Source organism: Dipteris shenzhenensis, chromosome 10, assembly GCF_047967505.1.
Source record: "Dipteris shenzhenensis isolate YYH24624 ecotype China chromosome 10, Dip_SZ_1.0, whole genome shotgun sequence".
NCBI lineage: Eukaryota > Viridiplantae > Streptophyta > Polypodiopsida > Gleicheniales > Dipteridaceae > Dipteris > Dipteris shenzhenensis.
The window spans coordinates 5,112,783-5,137,004 of record NC_141605.1 but is presented as its reverse complement, the minus strand read 5'-3'; the positions used below and the strand labels follow the sequence as shown (position 1 = coordinate 5,137,004).

The following is a 24,222-nucleotide window of genomic DNA, read 5'->3' as shown; positions in this document are numbered from 1 at the left end:
ACACCTTTATTCATATGATTATAGTCCATGTAACAATATTGTATAGACTGCAATGAGGATCAGTTATGCGCTCTTGTGAGCGTCGCTTTATTCATGTATTTGTTGGGCTTCAACTCCCAAAATGCACAAACAATATGGCCACCACCCTTGACATTTGCAGGGAGGATCGAGTCCTAACAGACCCTGTGTGGTGCCTCATGTCCACATTTTTCATTCACTTTTTTCCTTTAAAAATTTGATAAAATGCTAGGATTCAAGTTCAATTTCGAGTTAGTAGATAGGAGTGGTTACTATTCAACATATTTGACGAGGATTTTATGGATGTTGAATATTCGTATTTTAGCTAATAACATGTTATTTGCGCGCAAAAAATCTTACACGCATAAACAAATACAGTTACACTGATGAGCAGCACCTTCTTCACTACTCCAGCTCCCCACTTGAGCTCACTCCCATGAAGTTCAAATTTGCTTGTACAAGATCGTCCAGATCTCACTGTCGAGCTTCCAGCTCTAGCATTCGTTGATGATACTTGGATCGCCCCCAGTTTCCAGAACGATGGTTTTCCCCTCCAGAAGCTTCCGCTTGAGCCACAGTGCCTCCCAGAGGAAGGGATGGCGATCCGCCACATCAGAAATGTTGAAGTTGATCCACAGCAGGAACAGTTTGCAGTTGTTTCTGGCAGCTGGAATTGTTTGGGTTTGTACACTCAGTGTCGTCTGGCTGTTGGTTTTCTGGACTTGCCAATCTCCTCAGAATTCTCCGCCAGGTATGATCCTTGCTGCTTACCGCTCCCGAATTCGTGGTGATGCCGTTGATTTACCATGTCTTATAGTCGGATAGCATGGTCTGGCCAATTTAACAATTCCTCACCGCGCGTAGGGAAATTACCGTTCTTCTGTATATTCAAGTTCGGCAACTTTGAACATGGCTTGAATCGTCTTCTGCTTTTACTGTAGGCCACTGCAAAAAGAACAAGTTGTACATCATGTTCGGGGCGCTAGGATTGCTTCCGAAGCCTGTTCACCGTCAGTATGCTCCCTCGAAGCTTTCAAGCAAAGCCGTATGTCGTTCATAATGTATTGGCATTGCCTCTACTTGTTCTTCAAACTTTGGTGGTTTGGCAGGCTGTTCCGTACCTGTTCTGGACGATCCTCAGTCTGTAAAGATTCCCGATGCAAGAGTTTATAGTCGAACTCCCTCGAATTTGACATATATTATGAAGGACTCTGCGTTTGTTGTAGATCCTAAAGCGACTCCCTTGTTTGGTGGTTATCAGACATGGCAACAGCGTGAAGAGAGTTTCAAAATAAGGCCCCAAATGGAGGTACCAGTTTGCTGTGGTGTTAGTTCTTGGCCTTTCGATTTAAGAATTCGTGATCAAAACATATGCACTTTCCTTGCGTCAAAAACTTTGCCTTTCATTGGCGCCTGTTCATTTATGACTGTGTTGCGTGGATAATGGCTTTTTGTTGAGAAAAGGAACGTGGAAGTGTTGGTTCTAGGTAATTTGTAATTGCAAGAGTTTACCAAAATACCATAGCCTCTATATGAAATCAACTGGTTGTGCAAATTTCCTGTAAATTGACTCTCGAAAACCCATCCAGTTTGGGTAAGAGAGGCTTTAAACGAAGTTTGGAGGTCTTTACAACAGGGGTACATAGGTGCAAAGGCTTTTGAATTCGACAAATTTGAAGGTAACTTATCTATTCCTACACAAAAGGGCAGAATTTGAGCCTGACTGTGCTGATGGTCTTTCAGAGTTCTTTAAAAGTCATACCACAGCTATGTGCATTGCTGATGGAGGGACTTGCACCTAATTTTAGGTTTAGGACTTTGATGAAACGTATCAGGCGTTTAAAGGATGGTCTAGTTTGGGTATCTGACTTGGGACTTATTTCGGAATGTCTCACCTTAAAATGGCAAATGGATTGTACTCTTATCTGCTGTCTGGTTATTGAACAAATGATTTGAGCTGGTGATTCTTCTGACAAAGCTAAGTGACACACTGAAGGTGCATGTTTGTGTTGCACAACTGATAACCCTCTCTTTGCCTGCACGGGCACAGGTCGAATGCCACTCCTAGGCTCATGCCTTTGATTTGATAATGGTTCAACTGCTTCCTACGAGTAGGCCAGCATTTTGAATAGGCCAGTTTTTGGCTGTCCAACAGACACTGGTAGGCTAACACAGGTGATGAGCCCTGCCCTGGTTCAGCAATCGCTTCATGTCTCAGCAAGTGAAAGAAGAGATGGAGAACAAGAGCTAGTCCCAAACTCTAAAATTGCAACATGAGAAGATGTGAAAGCTCTGGTGGTCCTTTTAATTCCTCTCTCACTGTTTCCAGCTCCTTTACCATTGGAGCTGGCAGAAGGTGGCCTTTGATATGGTATGTATTCGTTATATGCAGGTCTTCCTTAATTACTCTTTCATTCAGTACAGACTCTGTTCCTATTGGAGCTAACAAAAGAGGGGCCTGTGATCTGCAACATATTCATCCTATACAGTTCCTTGTGAGCAGTTTGTCCCACGAAGTTTTTTTTTGGGGGGGGGGGGGGGGGGGGGTAGGTAGCCTGGCGTGTAAGCACAGCAAGAACCATGAAACCCATTGGACGACCTAGACATTCTGTGGCCACTGCCACATGTAGGGCCGTACATGAGGAGTTGCACTGGTTCTAAGGGCCCTTTAGGTTGAGCTAGATTTGGAGCAAGTGTTGGGCAGCAAATGGCACCCTTGTTGGAAAACATTGGTATAATAAGGTAGTGCCAATTAAATAATAAGCTAGAAGGGTTAGGGGCACTTTTTCCCTTGTCTAAGGGTATCCCCCCTAACCACAGTTAGTGGTTGAGTTTAGGGGTGTGGGTTGTAACCCTCATTTGGGTTGCCTTAGGGTTTTGTTATGTTGACAACCCGTGTACTCTCTTATTCTTAATTCTTGCAACATCAGATTCTCTTTCATTCTCTCTGCTCTCAATCCTCCTCTCATTTTTGACATTTGGTATCAAAGCAGGCTGCTTTTCTCCAGCGTCTGCCTGGGAGAGTTTCTGTAGCGGAGAACCTCGCTTGCCAGGCTCATTTTCTCTCTCAGCCCTGGGAGAGAGCCTTTGTCATGGAGAACCTCGCTAGCCAAGTTTTCAGCAGGTGCTCTGTTTCGGAGAATCTTGCCTGCTGTACAGCTGTTCTACAGCTATTGTATGGTGCGTCTGCTCCGATTCTGATTGGACGCCTGCAACTGCCTTCGTTCATGGTCTGCTCATCACCTTTGGAGGCGTTTTTGAACTGTTATTTAGGGTTTCCAACTTATAAAATCCTTGCTACTGCCTGCCTGCACCCTTACCAGCCTTGGAGCACAATTTTGTCACATGGAGAGCTATATGTCGGCCTGGTTTCAGTCAGTCACACTGCTGTAGGCCCTGTTGTTTCACTTTTGTGGAGCTGTCTCTGTTTTGGGCCTGCTGCCCATCCAGGAGATGGTACACCTCAGCAAGGAGGTAATGCCCGTGGTAGGCAACAAGCAAGGCCAGCTGCACCTACTGTTCCTACTCAGAATCAGAGGGGATGGGATGCTATAGATGCTCAAGCTATCTCTTTTATTGCCTTGTCTGTTAAGAGGTTCATTGTACCTCATATCCGTTCCTCCAGAACTTCCAAGCAAGCAAGCTTGGGATACTTTGGAGAATATGTATCAAGCGAGGAATGAGACCAGGGTTTCTAACTTGAAAAGACAGCTTGATAGGTGCAGAAAAGTGATTCAATGTTAGATTACCTGGCTAAGATCCTCGACCTTAGAGAACAATTGCTAATTTGTGGCTATGGTTGAGAATGAGTCACAGTGCAAAGCATGACTTTGAGAGGGGGGAGTATATGTCAGATGCTTTCAAATATTTCTTGAAGGAGAGACGCATTAAGCACCAAGGTACAGCTCCATATACACCTCATCGAAATGGTGTTATTGAGAGAAAAAATAGGTCTTTGATGAAAACAGCTAGATGCATGATTAAGAGGAAAATACTGCCACACAGATTTTGAATGGATGCAATAATGTGTGCAACACACATTTTGAATAGACGCCCAACCAAGGCCTCAAAAACCATTACTCCCTTTGAGGCTTGCTATAACAGAAATCCCAAGGTTGACTACCTCAAGGTGTTTAGCTGCACAACCCATGCATATATGCCTAGTCAGTTGAGAAGAGAGGTGGATGATAAGGCCATTAGATGCATTTTTGCTGGTTACATTGGTGAAAGTAAAGCTTACCGTCCCTGCAATCCTCAGACTAAGAAGGATTTGGTCAGTAGAGATCTGGGTTTTGCGGAAATTCAGATCAGTCCATGATTGGATTTGATAGACAGCTGCACACACATTCTCAAGATGGGTTTAAAGGCTTATATCCAACTGGCCATTGAGCTGACATCAGAATAGCCAGTAGAAGATCAGCAATTACAGCCTGCACATGCTGATGCACAGCAGTGTAAAGGACAAGGTTGCTCCAATGCTGAGCAAAGCTTGGGTATACTTCTACTCTCCAAGGGAGGCAGGAATGAAGTGCAGGATGTGATATGGAGAGGTTGCAACCCTTACCTTATATATGTCTTGAGGAGACCTAAAGTGGTTCAACCAATTTAACTCACGACTAGGTGGGCCTCATTGACCTGTAGCTTGCTAAGTCTTGGCTAGCCACTTGGCCAACTGCCATGTGACAGGCTGTCCATGTGGTTTGCGTGCCACATCATCTATCGACTGTCCTTGTGGCTGTATGCCACATCATTTCCTGGATATCCATGTGGCTGTGCTGCCATGACATTACACACGTCCATCAGCCATGAATGCTCTCAAAATATCAGGCCTGTCATGAGGAGTCCTCTATTTACCGGTTTAGGATTTGGACAGCCATGTGGATTGCCAAAGCCAAAAAGGACAGTTGAAGGTTCTTATCCTCAGCAAGCTCAAACCCATCTCCACCATGGAATGGTTCTTTTTTGCTATACCATTTGCCATCATCAACTATTGTTTGATCGCGTCCTTCTTACAGTATTGCTGAAAGCGTCGAATGTGAATTGTCTCCTACTAGTTCTGAATGTCTTACTTCCTGACTCATTCTTGGCTTGGCCTTCCATTCCTTCAGGTCATTTAAGGCTTGTGGTTTCTTAGTCGGAAAATACATCCAAATCGTGTGGCTCTAGGCAGCAATCAAGGTAAGAAGGTACATTAAACCTGAAATTGACCTGGTGGTCATCTTCTCGTAGATGTCAAACTGGACCAACTCAAGCATGGTTGTGGCCGAACCATGGCCCCTTTTGGGAATGTGTTGCTTGCCCTCCATACAAGCTTGACAAAATATTTGGTGCACTTCCCATCCTGGAAGTCCATCCACCATTTGTGGTTTCTGCATCTTTAAAAGAGTGTTATAGCTTATGTTACCAAATCTCTCATGCACAACCTTGAGATGCATGAGCGAGGCATTGATCTTGCACACACAAGCCTCTAGAATATTTACTTCGCGGTTGTCGAACTCTACTTTCATTCTATGATTCATCAGAGCACAACTGAAACCAAGTTCTTATAAATATCTAGAACATAACGAACATTGAAGCTTACCTTCTCATCTTTGAATGGAACATTTCCAGCCCCTTTGATTGGGCAGATCTGCTATTACATGATGAGTTTGGATGTGTTGGGTTTGCCTTTCCTTACTGTTGGGCATGAGCTTGGAAGCACCACTATCTGCAATCCATTCCTCTTCCCTATTCGTCAATGCATGTGTGGAATGATGCTCAATGACAAGGATGGATTCTTTAGTAATAGCAACACTGGTAGAATGCGACTGTGACTCTCCCTCGGGCCTTTTCATCTTCTTTCTTTTCTAATTTGTCTTTTCTCCTTCTCCCTACAATCATTTGCATACTGGCAATGCCTATCATAGTAAAAACACTTCTTTTCCTTCTTCAGCGCCAAAAGACTTCTTACCTTTTGAATCTTTGTCATCCCTGGGCTTGCCCTTGTTGAGCCTACAATAGCCTTTACCTTCACCTGATGCAAGGAATGCCTTGTCATCCTCCTTATCAAACACCTTCCTCTATCTTCTTCTGGCAATAGCATTCATCCCATGTCATCAAAAGTGAACGATATGCTTTGCCATCAAACTTTTGTTACAAACCCTCTAAAGCTTTGTAGAAGGATGTTGACTACGATTGTGGTCATTCCCATCTTTTGACCAACTGCTGTCAACTGTCGCTGACAAAGTGAGGTGGTCATGCATCGAGCTCCATCCTCATGGTGAACACTGAACAGTTAACTAGGTTGAGAATCTTTGTAGAGTATATTTGTCTCGTATGTTTCCTTTAAAATCGTCCAAGCTTTGAAAGCCACCTTCACAAGCTAGATACGTGAAATGTTTCCACTGCCATCTTTCCAATTATCATGTATAATGGTTCGACATCTTTGTCTTTTCACTCCTCAACTTTCTTTGGATCTGTAGACACGAGGTCCTTGCCAAGGGTCATGTCCTATGGCATATCTTACTTGCAACAAAGTGGCTTTGGACCTTGACCATCCACTATGGATAGTTGGCCCCATCCAACTTACCCCCTTCATTAAAGTTGGGCATAGGCATATACAGGAAGCAGTAGAAAGCACACGATAAACTGCAAATGGAACCTAAAATTAAAGACACTGCACCAAAAGGACCAATGGTGCACTTAACTGAAATCGGAGATAGAGATGTCAACTCTCTTTTCCCCTTGTGCATCCTGCTTGTTGCTAATCTAGCTCTCTTTTCACTATCTATCCTGCCTCCATTGTTCATGTAAAACCTTAGGAACAAAATGGCGCTCATACAACACTTGTGTAGTGAGATTGAGGTAGATCAAGGATGGAAGCTTTCTTTAGCTAACGTTCATTCGAAACCTCAATAACAAATTGCTAGTCCAACGCTTATGTCATGAGATTGAGGCATTACAAGGATGTAAGATTGAGAAGTAATTTCGTATTGCGAGAGCTTGTCAGCCTGGGTTGACACCTCGGGTGAGGACGTACTGTTGAGGAATCAGTAAAGGAGAGGAAAGGCTAGCAGCTAAGAGCTGCAGAGACAGAGTTGGTTTGTTATAATATTATTTGTATTCAGTAACGAGACATTAATAGAATGTGACCTTTTCACAGGGTGTTGTGGTATGGAATCTTGTGTGTCTTGTCGTACTTTACTTTCATTAAATGGAGAAGCATTGACAGATATGATCCATCTACATGGTCTGCAATTGAGGCATATATGCTAACATAAATATCCTACAATCCGAAATATCCTGTATGGCAAATCTCATACATCTTCTCCCACCATAGATAATGATAATCATGGTGGTTATGAAGTGGGGTTATAATTTTAAAAAGCTGTAGTGTGCATGTTAAGTTTGCTCATTTTGTTTGCCTGAACGTCTTGCATTCACTGTTCACAGCAGAGAAAGGAGGAAGATATGTTGTTTATTTCTAGATTTTGTAAGGCTTTCAGCTTTTAGAGAGGTTTAAGTAACTTTTTGTAGTGCCAACTGCTTAATTTGTATAAGATGGGCATTATAGGGTATTGGCACAGTTGTTGCATTGCATGGTTCCGGTAGAGCTAATGTCAAATCAGGTTCTTTCATCACCATGGATTCAAATGAAAATAGGACATGCTGTAGAGAAAGGAAGCTGGTTTGACTCTAATATTATTAGGGGTTGTGTTTCAGATACACTGTGGCTTTGTTGGCAACTCTGGTGGTGACCTTGACAAAGAAGATCAAGCCTATGTGAAAAAGTGTCGGTTTGTGGTAGCATCTGGGATTTTTGATGGATATGACAGTCCACATCAACCTTCAAATATTAGCCTCCGCTCCAGGAAGCTATTTTGCTTCCTGATGGTGGTTGATGAGAAGTCATTGAAAAGCATACAGAAGACCCACACTCTTAGAGAGGATAAGAATGGAGGGAAATGGGTTGGTCTTTGGCGGCTGATTTTATTTAGGAACTCTCCATATGATGAGCCTCGTAGGAATGGAAAAGTGCCAAAGCTTCTAACACATAGGCTGTTGCCAGAAACAGAATACAGCATATGGATTGATGGCAAAATGGAACTGTTAATTGATCCTCTACTTATTCTTGAAAGGCAAGTATTACTTAAGTTTTGAACTATTCGTCCACGCCAACTTTGAAAATTTTGCACAAGGAAAGGATGATACGCGTGCTTTTTTTTCTGCCAATACAATGCATAATTCTGACATTTCAATGTCTTCACAGCTACTTCTTTATAAATGTTGAATTCTTCACGTACTAGCTGTTGAGAGCCATTTTTCAAATCTGCCAAGACTGCTGGCCCCGCATGATTGCACTTAATTTTGTGAGGGTAGCTGCCATATCATTTTGGACAAATAGCATTCATATGCCTATTTATGCATTTCCCACGCATTGGTTCAGTCATAAAGGAGGAGCTTTAGATTGAATGGGATCTGTTTTACGATCCAATGCTTGTATATGCCTTTTCCTCAAGCTGTCCAGCAGTAACTTCCTGTCTTTGATCAACCTTTAGAGATATGTAGTATGAAGTACCTTTATGCAAAGCTACAAAAGGTGCCAATAGTTCCTTGGGTATAAATTCGGTTATGAGACAGCAGATTTGCAGTTAAAGGCCAGGCCTTTACGTGAGGATTTGCAGCTCATGGCCAGGCTCTTTAGGCGAGGATTTAGTGTAGAATGGGCTGACATAGCCTGAAGAGTGAAATTAGGCTCACTTTGTATGTTGCAGTACTTTCAGTAGAGGCTCCTCTTAGAGTCGTGTGTTGGTAGAACCTAAATGTAGAATATGGGCTGGAATGTCTAAGGGCATAGCTGTCTTAAAAAGGGATTTATGACTTTGATACTCTAATCTTATTATATCTTGAAGTCATATTATGTAAGGACTTTACATTCACTCTGGCATAGGTCATGCTGAGAAGTGCTTTGTGCCTTGAGAGCATCACTCAAAAGTTTTTTGATGCATGAATCATGTGGATGCTTTGGGAGGCGACCTCGCCCCAAGCACAAATCCTCTCTCTCTCTCTCTCTCTCACACACACACACACACACACACACACACACACACTTTTTTTTTTAGTGAAATCTTTTATTTCTGTGTGGGAAACCCCAAAAAGAGGTATAAACCCACCAATAAGTACAAAGAAAAAATTTACAAGTAAAGCCTCAGAGCGTGAGCTTCGTCAGCAAGAGAAAGATTGGCCTGTGATTTATCTACCTTCCTCCAGTAGTGCTTTGGAGCAGTAGCAGAAGGCTTCTCCAAAGAAGCCATAGCAAAAACCGGAGGAGAAGGGAGAGTAACCTTGACAGCTGAAGAAGGAGCAGAAGGAGTGGGCCTAGATGTAGAAGGGCAATCACGTGCAAAATGACCAACGTGTTAGCACCGATAACATGCAGTGGGAAAAGATGCAAAATGCAGCTCGATGCGCATCGGATGGGCAAATCCCAAATCAAGATCCAGAGTAGATGGCACGGGTTGCATCATATCCCACAAAACACAAAGGCGAACGTCACAGGAAGCTTGCAAGAACTCCTGTCTCGAAACATGAAGAGGCCTCCCCAAAAGTTTTGCAAGAGTAGGAAGATGTTGAAGAAGAGGCACAGGCAGCGCTTTGAGAGTAATCCAGACCGGACAGTGTGTCAAAAGGGTAGCAGAAGGATCGAAAAGTGGATCCGAGGGCATCACATAAGCAAAGAAACCAGCCCTAGGAACACTAGCACGATTGACAAGTTGCTCCATCACATCAGTGGAAGAACAGTGGGCATAATAAAACCCTTTGCCTAGAAAGACAAAGGAGGAAATACAATCCAGACCCACTGTGGCTTCAGTCCAACGACGAAGATGAGCGGCAGAAAGAACCCTGCCCATAAAGTAGAGACAGACTCCAAACTGCTGAGCCTATCGAAGACCTGAAACTAGAAGGGTAGAATCCAATGAACAAACAAATGGGGAACCCGATGAAGGAACATCTGTGACAGAGGCTGAACATAACTGGCGTAGAAGATCCAGCTGAAGGGAAGAAGAAGGGCCATCTGCAAGATCAAGCTTTGCTGATTTGAAAGAGGATGAAGAAGGCAAAGCACCGCGCTTCCATCGAATGAAAACTCGGGCAGGAGGAACAGAGGAAGCGGAAAACACAAGTTTCGGGAGAAGCAACAACAAGAAAAGATGGAGAGGAAGGTGGTGGTTGCAAGGAGTGTACAGATCGCACCGGATCAACGGTGGAGAACTGAACGGAGAAGGGACTGGAGACTGAATCAAGAGGCGGGGACTGTACAGACGTTTGTATAGCTTGTATGGACGACCATACAGACTGTATGGATGGCCGTACAGATGGTACGGACTGCAAGGAGCACGGGAGCTGTACGGGGGGCTGCAGGGTGCACTGAGTCTGTACGGAAGGCCATACAGCTGATGGCAGCTGTACGGAAGGCAAGGTAGGCAGCAGGGACGTCGAGGGTGACAACACGGACGGAAACGAGGAGGAAGACGAGGCTGGTAGGGTAGAGGAGGAGGTCTCCATCGCACCTCCTACACACACACCTTTTTTCCTCTCACACACACACACACACACACACACACACACATTTTTTGGGTAAAAAGAATTTTGTATTAAGGAAGCATTTACATTCATAGCTGTCCTAGAGTGGGACAGCTACGAGCATCTCTATAGACCTATAGAGACCGAATTAGGGAAGCTTGAAAAATATGGGAAGATAGTCACATTGAAGAGTGAAGAGTGCTCATACAATCGAATGGTACGAGCACAATATAATGACCAAAGAGCCCAATATCGACACCATGAGAAAAAAAGATCATACTCCGGGATAGAAGCATATCTTCCAGCTTCCAAAAGGAAGTGGATGGAAAATGAGCGCGAAGCCCTGTAAACTGAAAAAGAAATCCCATGCAAAAGGGCAGGTCCAAAAGAAATGCAAGACCGTCTCTCTCGCATGAGAGCAATTGGGGTAAGTCGAGGAAGCAATGCGCTTGGAGGCCAAGAAAGATCTCAACACACACTTTTTTTGGGGTGAAATCTTTGATTGATTATATTATATGAGTAGCAACCTCAAAATAAGGTGCTACAATCAAATCAACTGAAAATTTCAGTATATGCCAAAAAGACCTCATGATCTATGCAGCGGGTCTGCAAGCAATCAAAGAAAGATTGCTATAGAGAACGCCTAAAAAAGCTAAACAGAGAGAAAGTAGGATCACCAAAGACTTTACAATTCCTATATGTCCATAAAGTCTATAGTGCCCAGTAGCGAACCCAAACGAAGAAAAGATGAAACTCTGGTCTGGATGGATGAAACCCAAACAGCCATAAGAACTTCTCAAACGGAACAGATGGAAATCTCGCTCGTAGGCGCTGTCGAAGCAAATCAAAAAACTCACGAGAGCACGGACAATGCCAAAACAAGTGAGGCACAGTCTCTGAAGAAGTAGAACATCTGTGGCAAAGTGCAGGAGCAATGTGTCGATGAGCTAATAGCTGTCCAAACCAAAAGAACTTGCCAAAAGAAAACCGGTTGCCGAAGCGGTACTTTATAGGTCCAAAGTTGCTGTAATCTTTTCCTCCACCACTTGGCTGGGCGATGCATTCGCCAAACAGAATCACCTCTCTCTGAAACCCAAGGTTGAGGCAAAAGGATTTTATACAATGCAGGTACAGGTAATTTGAGATAGCCTCAAAGGACGAGAAGAGGACCCTGGAGAAGTCAAAGTCCAATCTTCCAGCTGGTCCTAGAGTTCCAAAGGAGGAATCGGAACAAAAGGCGAAAGCATAGAAGTAATTTGTCTCCACAAAGGATGATAATGAGAGCCCAATCCATATGTAGTGGTTGCTAGAGAAAAGGGGAGCAGAGTACCAGCATCATCTATAACATCAGCAATCGAGGTGATGCCTTTAAACGAGACAAAGTAGGAACATCGATGTTCTTGTAAAGCCAAGGGAGGTTGAAAGACTTTCGACCAATGAATGCTTTCAGCTCTCAAAGAATTCCCAAGCAAAGATTGCCGTCCATTCCATTCCAGATGAGAAAGAACATGCTTCCAGTCAAGAAGCAAGCTAGAGACAAAAGGGTAGCCAGGCAAAGTGCCATCAATGCAGCCAAAAAGAAATCCCAGTGATCGAGTTGCCAATAACCAAACGCTGAAATACTGATATGAGTGACTAGAGTCCTAATCATAAGAGCCCAAGGTTGATCACCTTGCAGAAATTGTAGCAACATTTTCTCCTATGGGCAAGAATATGCACATGAATATCCGTGATGTTCAATCCACCATGCATCTTGGGAGAACAAATGTGATGCATTTAAAGTAGCCTAAGACTTTTTCTACCATGTTTGGATCGCCAGAAGATTTCCATAAAGACAGACATGAAAGATGTAAGATCTGTCTTAGTGAACATGATCAATGGCAAGTAAAATTGAATTTATGCCACAAGGATGGACTGCACTATTCGAAGACGAACGTACAAAGGCCAGGTTGCCAGTTTCCAATACTCAAGCTTTTTCCGAAGCTTAGCCAAAACCCAATCAGTTTGTTGTCGGCGAGTGAGTTCCCACCCCAAAGGGTAACCAAGATGACGAACAAACTGAGTGGGTGGAATGATATCCCCGGGCCATAATAGACTATGCCAGTCTTTGGAATGCAAAGGTATAGCCCGGAAGCATGGGTTGTAATTCCTTCCAGAGATCAACCAGGTGCAACTGAAGCAAAAAATCAGACCATGCCTGTGTTTCAGAAGCCAACATATGAGTGTGGCTTGAGGTGTTGTCACCCGATTGAGGGGCATTATTAAAGTCACCACAAATGAAGGCATGTTGTCGCCATGGATAAGTATGCATGGCAGCCCAGATCAAAGCTCTATCACGAGAAGATTGGGGGGCATAAACCGATGCAAATTCAAAAATTTCCTCTTGAACAAGGCATTGAACAATAATCCATCTACCATGGCGATCATTGAGAGCCACAACAGGTTGAAGGTCGTGCTTTACCAAAAAAGCCACACCAGAAAAGGACTGCTCTCTGGCATAGAAGATATCATAACCAGCAAAATGGCCTATTTGACCAGCATACATATGCTGATTATGCTCTTGCAAAGCAACTATATCAGGCTGCAATTGCCTAATATACATCTAGACGAGTTTCCATTTGCGACCATCACACATTCCCTGTACATTGAGAGTAACACACTTCAGATGATCGAGCATATTTACAGTTATGGGACAGGTATATACAGCAACTAACGGCTGTCTACGTCTGCATTTCCACCTCAATGTCCGGGCCTCTGCCTTGGGATGAAGCATCAGCCTGAGGAGAGGACAAAAGTGCAGCAACTTCTTCTTTAGGAAAGAAGGTCCGATTTGGCGCACGCGCGTACGTGCGCACGTGCACATGCATACACCCACCGACACACACACTCTATCCCTCTCTCTATATATACAAATACTTTACAGTTGCTGCCTAGTGCCTTGACACCTACTCCCTAGCAAAGACATACCAGCGGGGGGACTTAACCGTTGCCCCCCATGAATGGATTTTCTATCTACAGCAAGAAATCCGAGAACTAAGGTTACACATGGCAGCATTGTAGCTTGAATACTAGATCTTGAAGGGCCTAGGAAGCAAGCCGTAATCGCTGGGGTAATGCAGACCTGCAAGGGCTCTCCTCCTACCCCCAACTGGTCTCTACAGTCTCCACCGAGCATCCTTCTGGCAGAAGTTGGCTGCATGTGTGGGCTCTTTGTGGAAGCTTGTAGTTGTCTGGTTTTGACATGTGTTTCGAGCAATAAACTTTGAGGTATTTCACTGTTCTACTGCTTCCTATTATTGCAGATTTGAGTGTCCTTTGTGATTGATACTTGTGCACATATGGCAATTGAAGCTAGATCTATTTGGAGTTTCTTCCTTGGTTCAAAGATACTTCCTTCAGTATAACATTCTTTTGCTGCATTAGAGGTCTGGCAAGGTATTCTGTTCTTTAGGATACATGCATAGATTCTCGAAAATGGACGTCCATTCTTGTTTTGACTAAGAGATTAACTTCCTGCATGCCAATCAACCTCACTACTGCTATATGGACTAAGAAGCTGGGAGTTAATGCTTCAGCCACAGACTTGACCGGGTGAGCCCTGATAGATGTTTTGAAACAGATGTCCCACCAAGGTCTTGAAACTGTTACACCAATTTGAGGCTTGGTACAACGGGAAACCCAAGGTGGACTACCTCAGGGTGTTCGGCTGTGTAGCCTATGCACATATGCCTAGTCAGTGAGAGCAAGCTGGATGATAAGACAATTAAATGCATTTTTGTTGGCTACAGTAGTGAGAGCAAGCCTTACTGTCTCTACAATCCTCAGACATGAAGGATTTTTGTCAGTAGAGATAAGAAAAATTAGACCAATTGAGTTTGATAGACAACATACGGGCACTCAGGATTTGTTTGAAGGGTTGCTTCCATTGGCAGTTGAAGGCACTTCGGAGCAGCCGGTAGAAAAATAAAATATTCAGCCTGCACCTGCTGAAGCTCAATAGTGTTTGGATGCTCCAGATCAGGTCCAGGATCAGCCTATCACATATGAGGATGTGTAGGAGGTTGTCTGCGCAGAGACGGCCACTTCATAGGAAGCTAGATAGTCCCTAGATGGCTCTTATAGGCTTTGTAGGACATCAGACTTTCAGTCCCTCTCTCTAGTAGGATAGGGCTGGTTCAAGAGGGACAAGTGGAGCTAACTTTGTTGATTATGATACAAAAGAACCAAGCAGGGTTTGAGGATGCTCAAGATAGTGAGCATTATTGAGGGCCATGCAGGTAGAATTGGATTCTATCATGAAGAACAGTACACGGGAACTCTTGGATCTGCCCTTAGTGAAGAGAGCTATTGGGAAAAATTGGGTACAAGATTTAAAGATCTGATGGTATCATTGATAGGTGCAAGGCAAGGTTGGTTGCTAAGGGCTATTCTCAGCAGAAGGGGATAGATTATGATGAAACCTTTGCCCCCACTTCCAGGATGACCACGATCAGGTGTGCTGTTTCATTGGCTGCTCTTTGGTTGGAGAGTACATATCAAATCAATGGAGACTTGCAGGAGGAAGTGCATGTGAGTCAGCCTGTTAGTTTTCAGACTCCACAAGGCACTTTATGGGTTGAAACAAGCCCCATGGGCTTGATATGATAAAATTTATACATTTTTGACCAATCAGGGTCTACAGAATAGTCCAACTAAGCGTACCCTTTGTGTCAAGAAAGCCAAAAACGATTTACTGATTATCATCTTGTATGTGAATGGTATGCTGCTCACAGGTACAAAAGGAGAAAAATTTGCAAAATATAAGAAGGATATGGAAGCTTCTGATCTTGATTTGTTACACCATTATTTGGGGGTTCAGTTTATGCAAACTGATGAAGGCATTGTGCCTAAACAGTCAAATTACACTCGGGGACTGTTGCAAGCCTATATCAACTCTCATGGAGCCAGGGCTGAGACTGCTCATGCATGATGCAGGTGAACCCTTTTATACATTCAGGCTCTTGGATTGCCTTACGTATTTTTGTAATACCCACCTAGATATTCAGTTCAGTGTGTCCTAGTTGAGCAGGTATATGCACAGCCCAAAGACACAGCGTTGGTGTGCTGTAAAGCGTGTTTTGTCTCTTGGTTTGCTTTATGCTGGGGGACTCTAACTTTCATGTTTTCAGTGGTTCCGATTGGGTTGGTCATTATGACACTAGACATTCCACCAGTGGAAATTGTTTCTGTATTTGCAGCCCATGCTTTTGGCAACTTCATCTTGTGAGTAGAAGGCAGCTTCACAACTACAATTGAATGATTGATGACAGATCTTCGTGGTGGCTTGCAGCCTTCTACTCCCATACTGGCTCACCAGTGACAATCAGAGTGCTATTGCGGTGGAACGACATCTTGTGTTTTATGCATGCATGAACCACATTGAGATGAATTATCATGCAAGAGAGATCAATTTGATCTACTATCCCACACATCAGAAGTTGCAGATGGCCTTCTTCAGCGAAACGTTTGAAGCTTTCACAAAGCTTTGGGCTTACTTCCATTTGGTGAGTGAAATCACTCCTTGTACACTAGGGCATTGTCACTGCGGGGGGTGCTGGAAATATTGTGATATTTAAGGAAATGGCCAACACATTTTCGGAAAGTGAGGGGCACTTTTTCCTTCTAAGGTTTTTTCCCCGAACCACAATTAGTGGTTGAATTACTGTTATAGTTAGTTTTGACTCACCCTAGGGTTTTTAGGGTTTGGTCATGTTGACAGCGCACTTGTACTCCATTCTTGCAATCTCATTTCAGCTAAGCTCCATGGTTTTGAGCTCTCTCCATCTCCAAAATCTCACAAGTCCAAAAAGCAATTAGGTGGTGAGGGGAAGTATCTAAAATAACAGTCCTGTCATCTGCAAGTTCTTTGTCTAGCAACTTTTCATTTTGTTTGAGGGGAAGTCTTAGCCCAATGATATCAGTCTGTGATCTTAAAAAAAACGCTCATGGCCTCTGCCATAAATAAATACCAACAAGGAGCAAATGATGGACTGATCTATACACCAGCCCCATAGCAAACAGCAGATGCATGGACAGATCCAGCAGTACAAAAGTCAGTGGAAGACAAAGCGGGTCAAAAAGCACAGAGCGGATCTACTTTTGATCGACCTGGGCTAACTGTTGGTGTTGACCAGCCAATCAGGTTTGGTGAGTTCTGCCCTAAAAGCCTATAAAAGGAGGGTTTCCCTAATCATTTGGGCATCAGTCTTACTCCGAATTTGGTCTAGAACTCCCTTAGCAAGCACCCTCAGTGGAGCATGCTCAGATTCTAATTTAGTAGCAGGAAGAGGGCACAATGAGTAGCATCCCACATAACCAGCTGTCTATCCATCTCATTTTGCATAATATGCAAAATCCTCCATAAGGAGCCCTTGAAAATGTGCCAAACTTTGACTATAGCAGCCATAAGTGGCAAAGAAGGCATCCTGATATCTGTAGAAGTAAAGATCCATTGTGTTGTCCGAAGCATTGAAGAAAGAAATCCTTCCGAGCCTCTTCACCTAGCAACAGTCCCTTAAGAACAAACTCTTACAACAAAGCTTTGCCAGTAAGATCGATAACATTTAAGCCCTCTTTCAAGGGCCGCTAGAATCAAGATTTCCTGAGCCACTCTAGCTCTAGCTTCAGTGGATCCATCAAGTCCACTCCACTTGGAATTCTTGATTGGCCTCTTGTGCCGTGCGATGCAGCCCTGAGAGTGGCACCACATGAACAAACAAACCAGGTAGAGGCTAACAAAACCTGGTTGACTACTACCACTTTAGAGGTTGATTTAACCTGGCTTACCTCCAAAAAAAGAGTTTCCTCCTGATACTCTCCAAAGGGGGAGCAAATTGCTGTGTAACCTGACAGCCCTCTTACCTAACAAAATCTCCTCTACGAACCAAAGTAAGGCCAAAACCTGAATCCTGGCGCGAAGGGTTCTCATCACTAACCCAAAAGCCTGTGGCTTTGTGCCAATTAATCTAATGCAAAACAGATATTTAAGGCAGTTGCCAATGTATTAGTTAATGAGGAGGATTAGGGGCACCTTTTCACCATAGTTAGTGGCTGAATTAGTATTAGAGTCAGTTTCGGCTCACCCTAGGGTTTTAGGGTTTTGTAATGTCTCATGTCCTCCATTTTTGCAATCACATTTCAGATGAGCTCCACATTTGGAGCTCTCTCCATCTCCAAAATCTGCCCCTTGCTCTCCAGCCCCTCCCCACTTATTTCTGTACTCGTTTGTTGTGAAGAAATTCTTTTTCGTCGCTAGAAGTCACCTCAAAACAGCAGGCCACCCTGATTCTTGACATTCGGAGTGCTCTCGGAGCCTCCTTACAGCACGGTGCCTAAGTTTTGAAGCTGGCCGCTTATCTTGGTTTGGTGTGGGTGGTTGTTGCAGGAAGAAAATGAAAAATATGTTATTTTTTTTTCAAAGAAAGGAACCTTCTATTAATGCTTGAAAGAAAACCTCATACAAAACTTGAAGTACAGTGGCTAACAGCCAAGTAGGGGGACTATACAACCAGTGAATCCCTCGTGGAGTGAATGTGTAGAAAACTTCTGCAGGCGAAGCCTTGCAGAAACGTGCATGCCTCTCGATAGTCACCCTGGAGCCTGGAGTCCCACGCTCCCAGGTGGACCGTAGAGTGTAAATGATATCTTGCCAGATGGCAACTAGGGTAGCCGAGGGTGGAACCGGGTGCTCACCCATCACAAGACTGCAAGGAGCCACCCAAATGTTCCAAGCCGTGATGCTGGCTACCACCTCCCAAACACTGTCCTCCCTAGGAGGAGGAGGAGCTAGGCTACAGGAGGGACTGCCTCGTGGAGTGCTATCCTCTGGATGCTCTGACCCTATATCCAGTAGGTTGGGGAGATCTCATCAATCTCCTAGCACGTGTGGCTTTCCTTTTTCGCTTCTTGCGCTCCCATAGGTTGTTTCCGTTTACGATTGGGACAATCTTTGGCCTGATGGCCCTCCTCTTTGCAAAGGAAACACTTTCCAGCTTCAAATAGGGCTTGCCGTTCCTCAGGAGACAATCTCTCTCTAGTAGTGGGCTTACTATCAGGCCTTGGGTCCACATTAAACTTGACTTTAGTTGTCTTGGAAAATTTCCTTTTTGTGACCTTTGAACCCCGGAGTCATCCCTTGCATGAGAGCATATAGGCTGTAGTAGCATTCTCAATCAGCTGAGACATGTTGGAGACCCTTGTCTTGGTGCAATAGTCATAAAGCTCCTTTGGCAGCCCACAACAATACTTTTCCACTTGCTCAGACAATGATACAGTCCTATACGAACTGACTGGCAATAAGGCCTCCCATAACTTTTTATTATACTCTTTGAGGTTCTCACAGATCGCGGCATCTAGCTTATGCCATGCTGTCATTACCTTTGAACCCCAGAGTCATCCCTTTCATGAGAGCATAGGTTGTTGTAGCATTCTCAATCAGCTGAGACATGTTGGAGACCCTTGTCTTGGCGCGATAGTCACGAAGCTCCTTTGGCAGCCCACAACAATACTTTTCCACTTGCTTAGACAGTTTTACAGTCCTATACGGATTGACTGGCATCTTTTTATTATACTCTTTGAGGTTCTTACAATTCGCGGAATCCAGCTTATGCCATGTTGTCATGATATCCACTTCAAAAGTGTAAGCCAAGCGGATGAGAAAACTTGCTTGAACTCAACCCCAGTGTTAGGGGCTTTACCTTGCAAAAGCAAATTGGTCCACCATTGGAGTGCATTACCTTCAAGAAGGTGGCTGCCTTTCGAACTTTGGAAGACTCCGTGAAATGTCCACCGGAATAGGCAGCATCAAACTGTTGCACAAATGTGAGAGCCTTCAATTTGTCCTGCATTCCATTGAAGGTTTCAAACTTCACAGCTGCCCCTCCCTTCTTATAATCTTTCGGCTTGCCTTGTGGGGTAATATTATCATAAACGGGGGGCTGTAAAAAGGGTGGAGGCATCGTTGATCCTGCATTTTGAGCCATGCCACCCATACCCATGGTGGGGTCAAACATTCCCGGTCCCAATCCCTGCATCTGTGGCATATTCAGTGTGCTGCTCATCATTCCAGCAATCTATGTCTGCATACTGAGATGCATCCCTTGTCCCAGTTTCGTGCTGCCATACTCCATGACGCGCATGATTGAGTAGTTGGCAGCCATAGGGTGTTCTGGGCACTCTTAAGAAGATTGACAACGAGGTTTTCTAGCCTCATTTACGCATTGACGTCCACGAGTGTGCTAGAAAGTAAAGGTATCTCATGGGAAGATGCTAGGTCTTCTTCAGCCCCTTGATATTCGTGATCATCCTTTAGAGCAAATCTGCATGGATTTTGTCAAAACCTTCCTCCCACCATTGGTTTAAGGAACACCATGTGTCTGACCATTGTGGAAAGGTGTTCATGCTCATTTCATGCAAATGTACCATCGATGCACATGACACAACATGTCTCTTCGACTGATGTGTGGTATGCCACATTGCATTGTGTTGGATCGGCATTCCAAATTCACTAGTTAGTTTTGGAGGTCTCTCTTCGACAACTTTGGTACAAAGCTGAATTTTTCTAGCAGCTTCCATCCTTAGTCCAATGGCTAGATAGTAATTTATACCATTTGGCCTTCGATGTTCTAAAGTGTTAAAGTTGTAGATTCACAGACCCGATGGGAGCCGTTTCTTCCATTGGTTTAGGGGTTCTTGAATGACATCCTTCTGAGTAACATGGCTAGGATTCCCTATGAGGCACCTTTTGGTAAGAGGTTCAAGTCCCTTCTCACCAAGACTTCTAAGAAAGTGTATGAGGCCAATCACATCACCAAGTTGTACGAGGAAATTTGCCTTGCTAGCAGCCCCACAACAAACAATAGATGTAGGGGGAGATCCAAGAGCACAAAAGTTAGTAGAAGACAAAGCAGGTCAAAAAAGGCAGAGTCGACTTTTTCAGTAAAAAAGTCAACATTAACTTTTGACCGACTTGGTGAACCATTGGTGTTGATCAGCCAACCATGGTCACAGCCAACAAGGTCGGCCAACTTAAGCATGGAACAATTTGAAGGACATGTATGAGATCAACAACACAACCAGAGTCCTTGATCTCGAGACTAACTTTACAACATGAAAGGTGAACAAGGGGACTCAGTACAAGACCACATCACAAACTTAGTACAGGACCACATCACAAAGATGAAAATAGTAAGGGATTGGCTCCCAATAGCTGGTTAACAAACGGATTTGTCTCGGGTAGCCAGGCTTTTGATTGGCATGCTTCCAAGAGGTACAAAAATTTTGTGACAGCCGTGATTGCAAGGCAATGGTCGGCACTAGTTACATTCAAAGAGCTAGTGCCGCTACACCTGTAGGAAGAAGCTAGGAGAAGATGTTTGACAGATCCAATGACGAGGCCTTTCTTGCGATGGGGAAGCCAAGTTTTGGATCATCCTTGTTACAGTGGGAGGCAATTGAAGCTGTCCAATCAAGGGTATTAGGAGCGTTCCATTCACAACAAGTGCGGATGATAATAAGGTATTGTCAAATGTCTTGTATGTACATGATCTATGTAAGAATTGCTTTCTGGTTAGTCAATTGGCTAAGAGTAGGATGAGAGTCATTTTCAACGAGGATTAAGTGATTATCCAATCCAAAGCGATGGATAAGGTGAATGCTTGAGGCCTTGAAGGTGATGGACTCTACATGATTAGTGCAATGATGATATAAGGAGATGAACGGATGTTTAGACTTATGCACGAGAGTTTGGCACCTCACATACATTGCTCTAGAAGTGATGAGAAGATAGGCATGGTACAATTGATAAGCAAGGCATAAGTTTGCATACCTTGCCTGGAACATAAGCAACACCAGGCATCATTCCACATGGAGGCCACGAATTGGGCCACTGAGCCATTGGAGTTGAATGATTCAACTATGTGTGGGCCCATGCCTACTAGATCATTTTCCGGGTCACTTGGATTGAGTTTAGGTGAGAGAGGTGGTCTCGAAGGACCTAGAAAGCTTTGACAGTGAACTATGAGCCAAAGAACTTCGCAGAAGCAAAGGATGTCCCAGAGTGGCGGAAGCAATGGAGACAAGAGATGGCTGCCATTGAAAAGAGCCACATGTGGGATTTGGTAACCAGACCAGCCAAGCAAAAGGTTATTGGAACCAAGTGGATCTACAAGGCTAGGTATAAGTCAGATGCTAGTCTCAACAAGTACAAGGCAAGATTGGGTGCCAAATCATGTTCATAAAAAGGGGTTGAGACCTTCGCGCACTGGCAACTCGCATGGGGACTATTCCGATAATGATTGCAATGGTTGCCCACCTCAAGTGGCCTAGCTATCACGTTGATGTAAAATCTGCTTTTCTCAATGTAGACTTGGAGGAGGAAGTCTATGTGGAGCAGCCACAGGGCTTTCAGACCAAGAGGACCATAAGTGTGCAAACTCAAGAAGCCACTCTAGCAGCTGAAACAAGCCCCTCGAGCTTGGTATCAACACATCAATGACTACTTCTTGTAGATTGGCCTTTCTCAAAGCTTGTCAAATGCAAACGTGTAGCTTCATTTATAGGGAGATAGAATAATATGTGGAGGATCTCATCTTGATTGGGGATTTCAGCGAAAAAATAAGGAATGTAAAAACTCTATTGCATGAAGAGCTTGACATGGTTGACTTTGGTCGTTTGCATTATTTATTGGGATTTGAGATGTGGCAAGAGGAAGAAAGATCTTCATCTCTTGGGAGGAATACCGCCAAGAAATTTCGTTCTAGATGGAGGAATGCAAAGAGGCCATCATGCCTATGGAAGTTGCAAACAAACTCAGCAAAGAAGACAATGTGAGTCGGTAAATATAACAAAGTATTGTCAACTAGTGGGAAGTTTAGCTCACCAACACTCGCCCTGACATTGCATTCTCGATGGGGCTATTGTGCTAATTCTCATCAAAGCCTTGGGAGAATCATTGGCAAGCTTGCTTGCGTGTTACAGTAGCTGAAGTGTACCACATGATATGGGATCAGGTACCGCACATGGATCGATACCCCATCCATCTTGATTGCCTTTGCTGTTGAAGAAGGCGAACCCGGAAGGGGAAGGGGGGGCAGGGGGACCTCAGTGCCAATGGTGAGAAGAGGTGAAGATAAAGCTGAGGAGGACTCAGAGAACATATGAAGAGGGAAGATAAACTTTGTCCCACAAGGTCAAACCCCAAAAGGAAAATCTTTTTGGCACTGAGGGCTAGTCCCTAACACTTCTTTGGGAGAATTAAAAAACACATGGGAAAAGTCCCTTTTGAATAGATGAGTATCTGATAAATGCACTAAGAGATCTGAAGGCTGCCAGCATCCAGTCTCTGGCCTGAGATCATGACCCATGAATGCGAGTAAAGACTGTGGTGGTACTCTCTAAATTGTTGTCCTTTTTGAGCTGCTGCAACTTTTCTTTCTAAGAAAAAAAAAGTTTGTGTGGCTGATGAGTGGAAGAAGGATTGGATGGATGTGAAGCCATCCGCCAATTTGAGAACAAAAAGGCTGATTTTAAGCCTTTGAAGGCACAAACGGCCACCAGCCAAACTTGGGAGGGGTGAAGGGGGAAGGGTGTGGTGAGCTCTTTTGCAGGATATCAATTTGCCATTGTTGCGATCTAGGTCATGATTGTTTCAGAGATGAGCTCCTTTGCAGGTCACCGAATTCATTTGTCCCGAAATTGACGATTGCCCTTGTGGAAATCCCATCCGCTTCCTTGGTTCTGCGTTTGCTAGGACCCTCTCTCTACCTCCCCTATAGAGGGATCACTTTTTACTGGCAAAGGAGTTCCATGTACGAGCAACATATTGGAGAAGTACTGTTTCGTCAAATCATAGACCTGCGAGAGAAGCACCTTTGAGCAAGATGGGCCGCTTGAAGTTACTAAATCGGATTGGATGTCTCTTGGAGACTGTCATCTAGGCTACTGAATGGTAGTTTGTGTAGATTGGCTATTGGTACTGGATTGTTTCCTCAACGCTACTGAAGCAGATTGGACCTCATCTAGTGCTGTCGGTGCCTGCTCATGAATGTAGTGCAATGCTTATTGAAGTCCCCTTAGACAGAGTTACAACAAAGAAATGCATTCGATTACCCCTACATGTGCTGATAGATATTACCGTAAAAGACTAAACTGATGATGACAGACATAACAATGTTTGCTTGGTCTTCTATAGGTATTTGTGGCGAGGTGGGCATAGTTTTGCAATTGCACGGCACAAGCATCACTGCAACGTCTATGAAGAAGCAGATGCAAACAAACGAAGGAAACGCTATGCCCGGCCACTTATTGACAAACAAATGCAGATATATCTTCACGAAGGCATGGAAGTATGGAGTGCCAAGAAGCTTCCTCTTCTCAGTGGTAAGTGCACCCCCCAACAGCATTTTGTGACTCATTGTGCCTAGAAGACTAGATTTTCACTGGAAATCAGAGGGTCTTTTCTGTCCTTGTTATAGGGATTTTGGGGGTCTTGCTGTGTTTCTTTTTCGGCTCACATGCTGCTTATTCATTGTTTGAAGCCCTTGAGCAATCCCTGTTAATGTAATTACTGTAAGGCACAAACTTCTGCGCATATGTTGTGTTTGT

The 24,222-nt window shown here is 44.0% G+C and overlaps 1 protein-coding gene across 7 annotated transcripts in view; it reads left to right on the top strand.

Annotated features, from left to right (window-relative positions):
* The first annotated feature begins 394 nt into the window (after window positions 1-394).
* Window positions 395-24,222, top strand: part of LOC147897302 (Sept9 (DUF616)) — a 34,126-nt gene continuing 10,298 nt past the window's right edge. For all 7 annotated transcript variants that reach the window (XM_087380694.1, XM_087380689.1, XM_087380688.1 and 4 more), the window contains exons 1-5: window positions 395-769; window positions 960-1,028; window positions 1,128-1,327; window positions 7,720-8,135; window positions 23,810-23,997. In XM_087380694.1, the coding sequence (XP_087236820.1) occupies window positions 526-769; window positions 960-1,028; window positions 1,128-1,327; window positions 7,720-8,135; window positions 23,810-23,997 (1,117 nt within the window). In that variant the 5' untranslated portion in view covers window positions 395-525. The remainder of the gene's footprint in view (window positions 770-959; window positions 1,029-1,127; window positions 1,328-7,719; window positions 8,136-23,809; window positions 23,998-24,222) is intronic.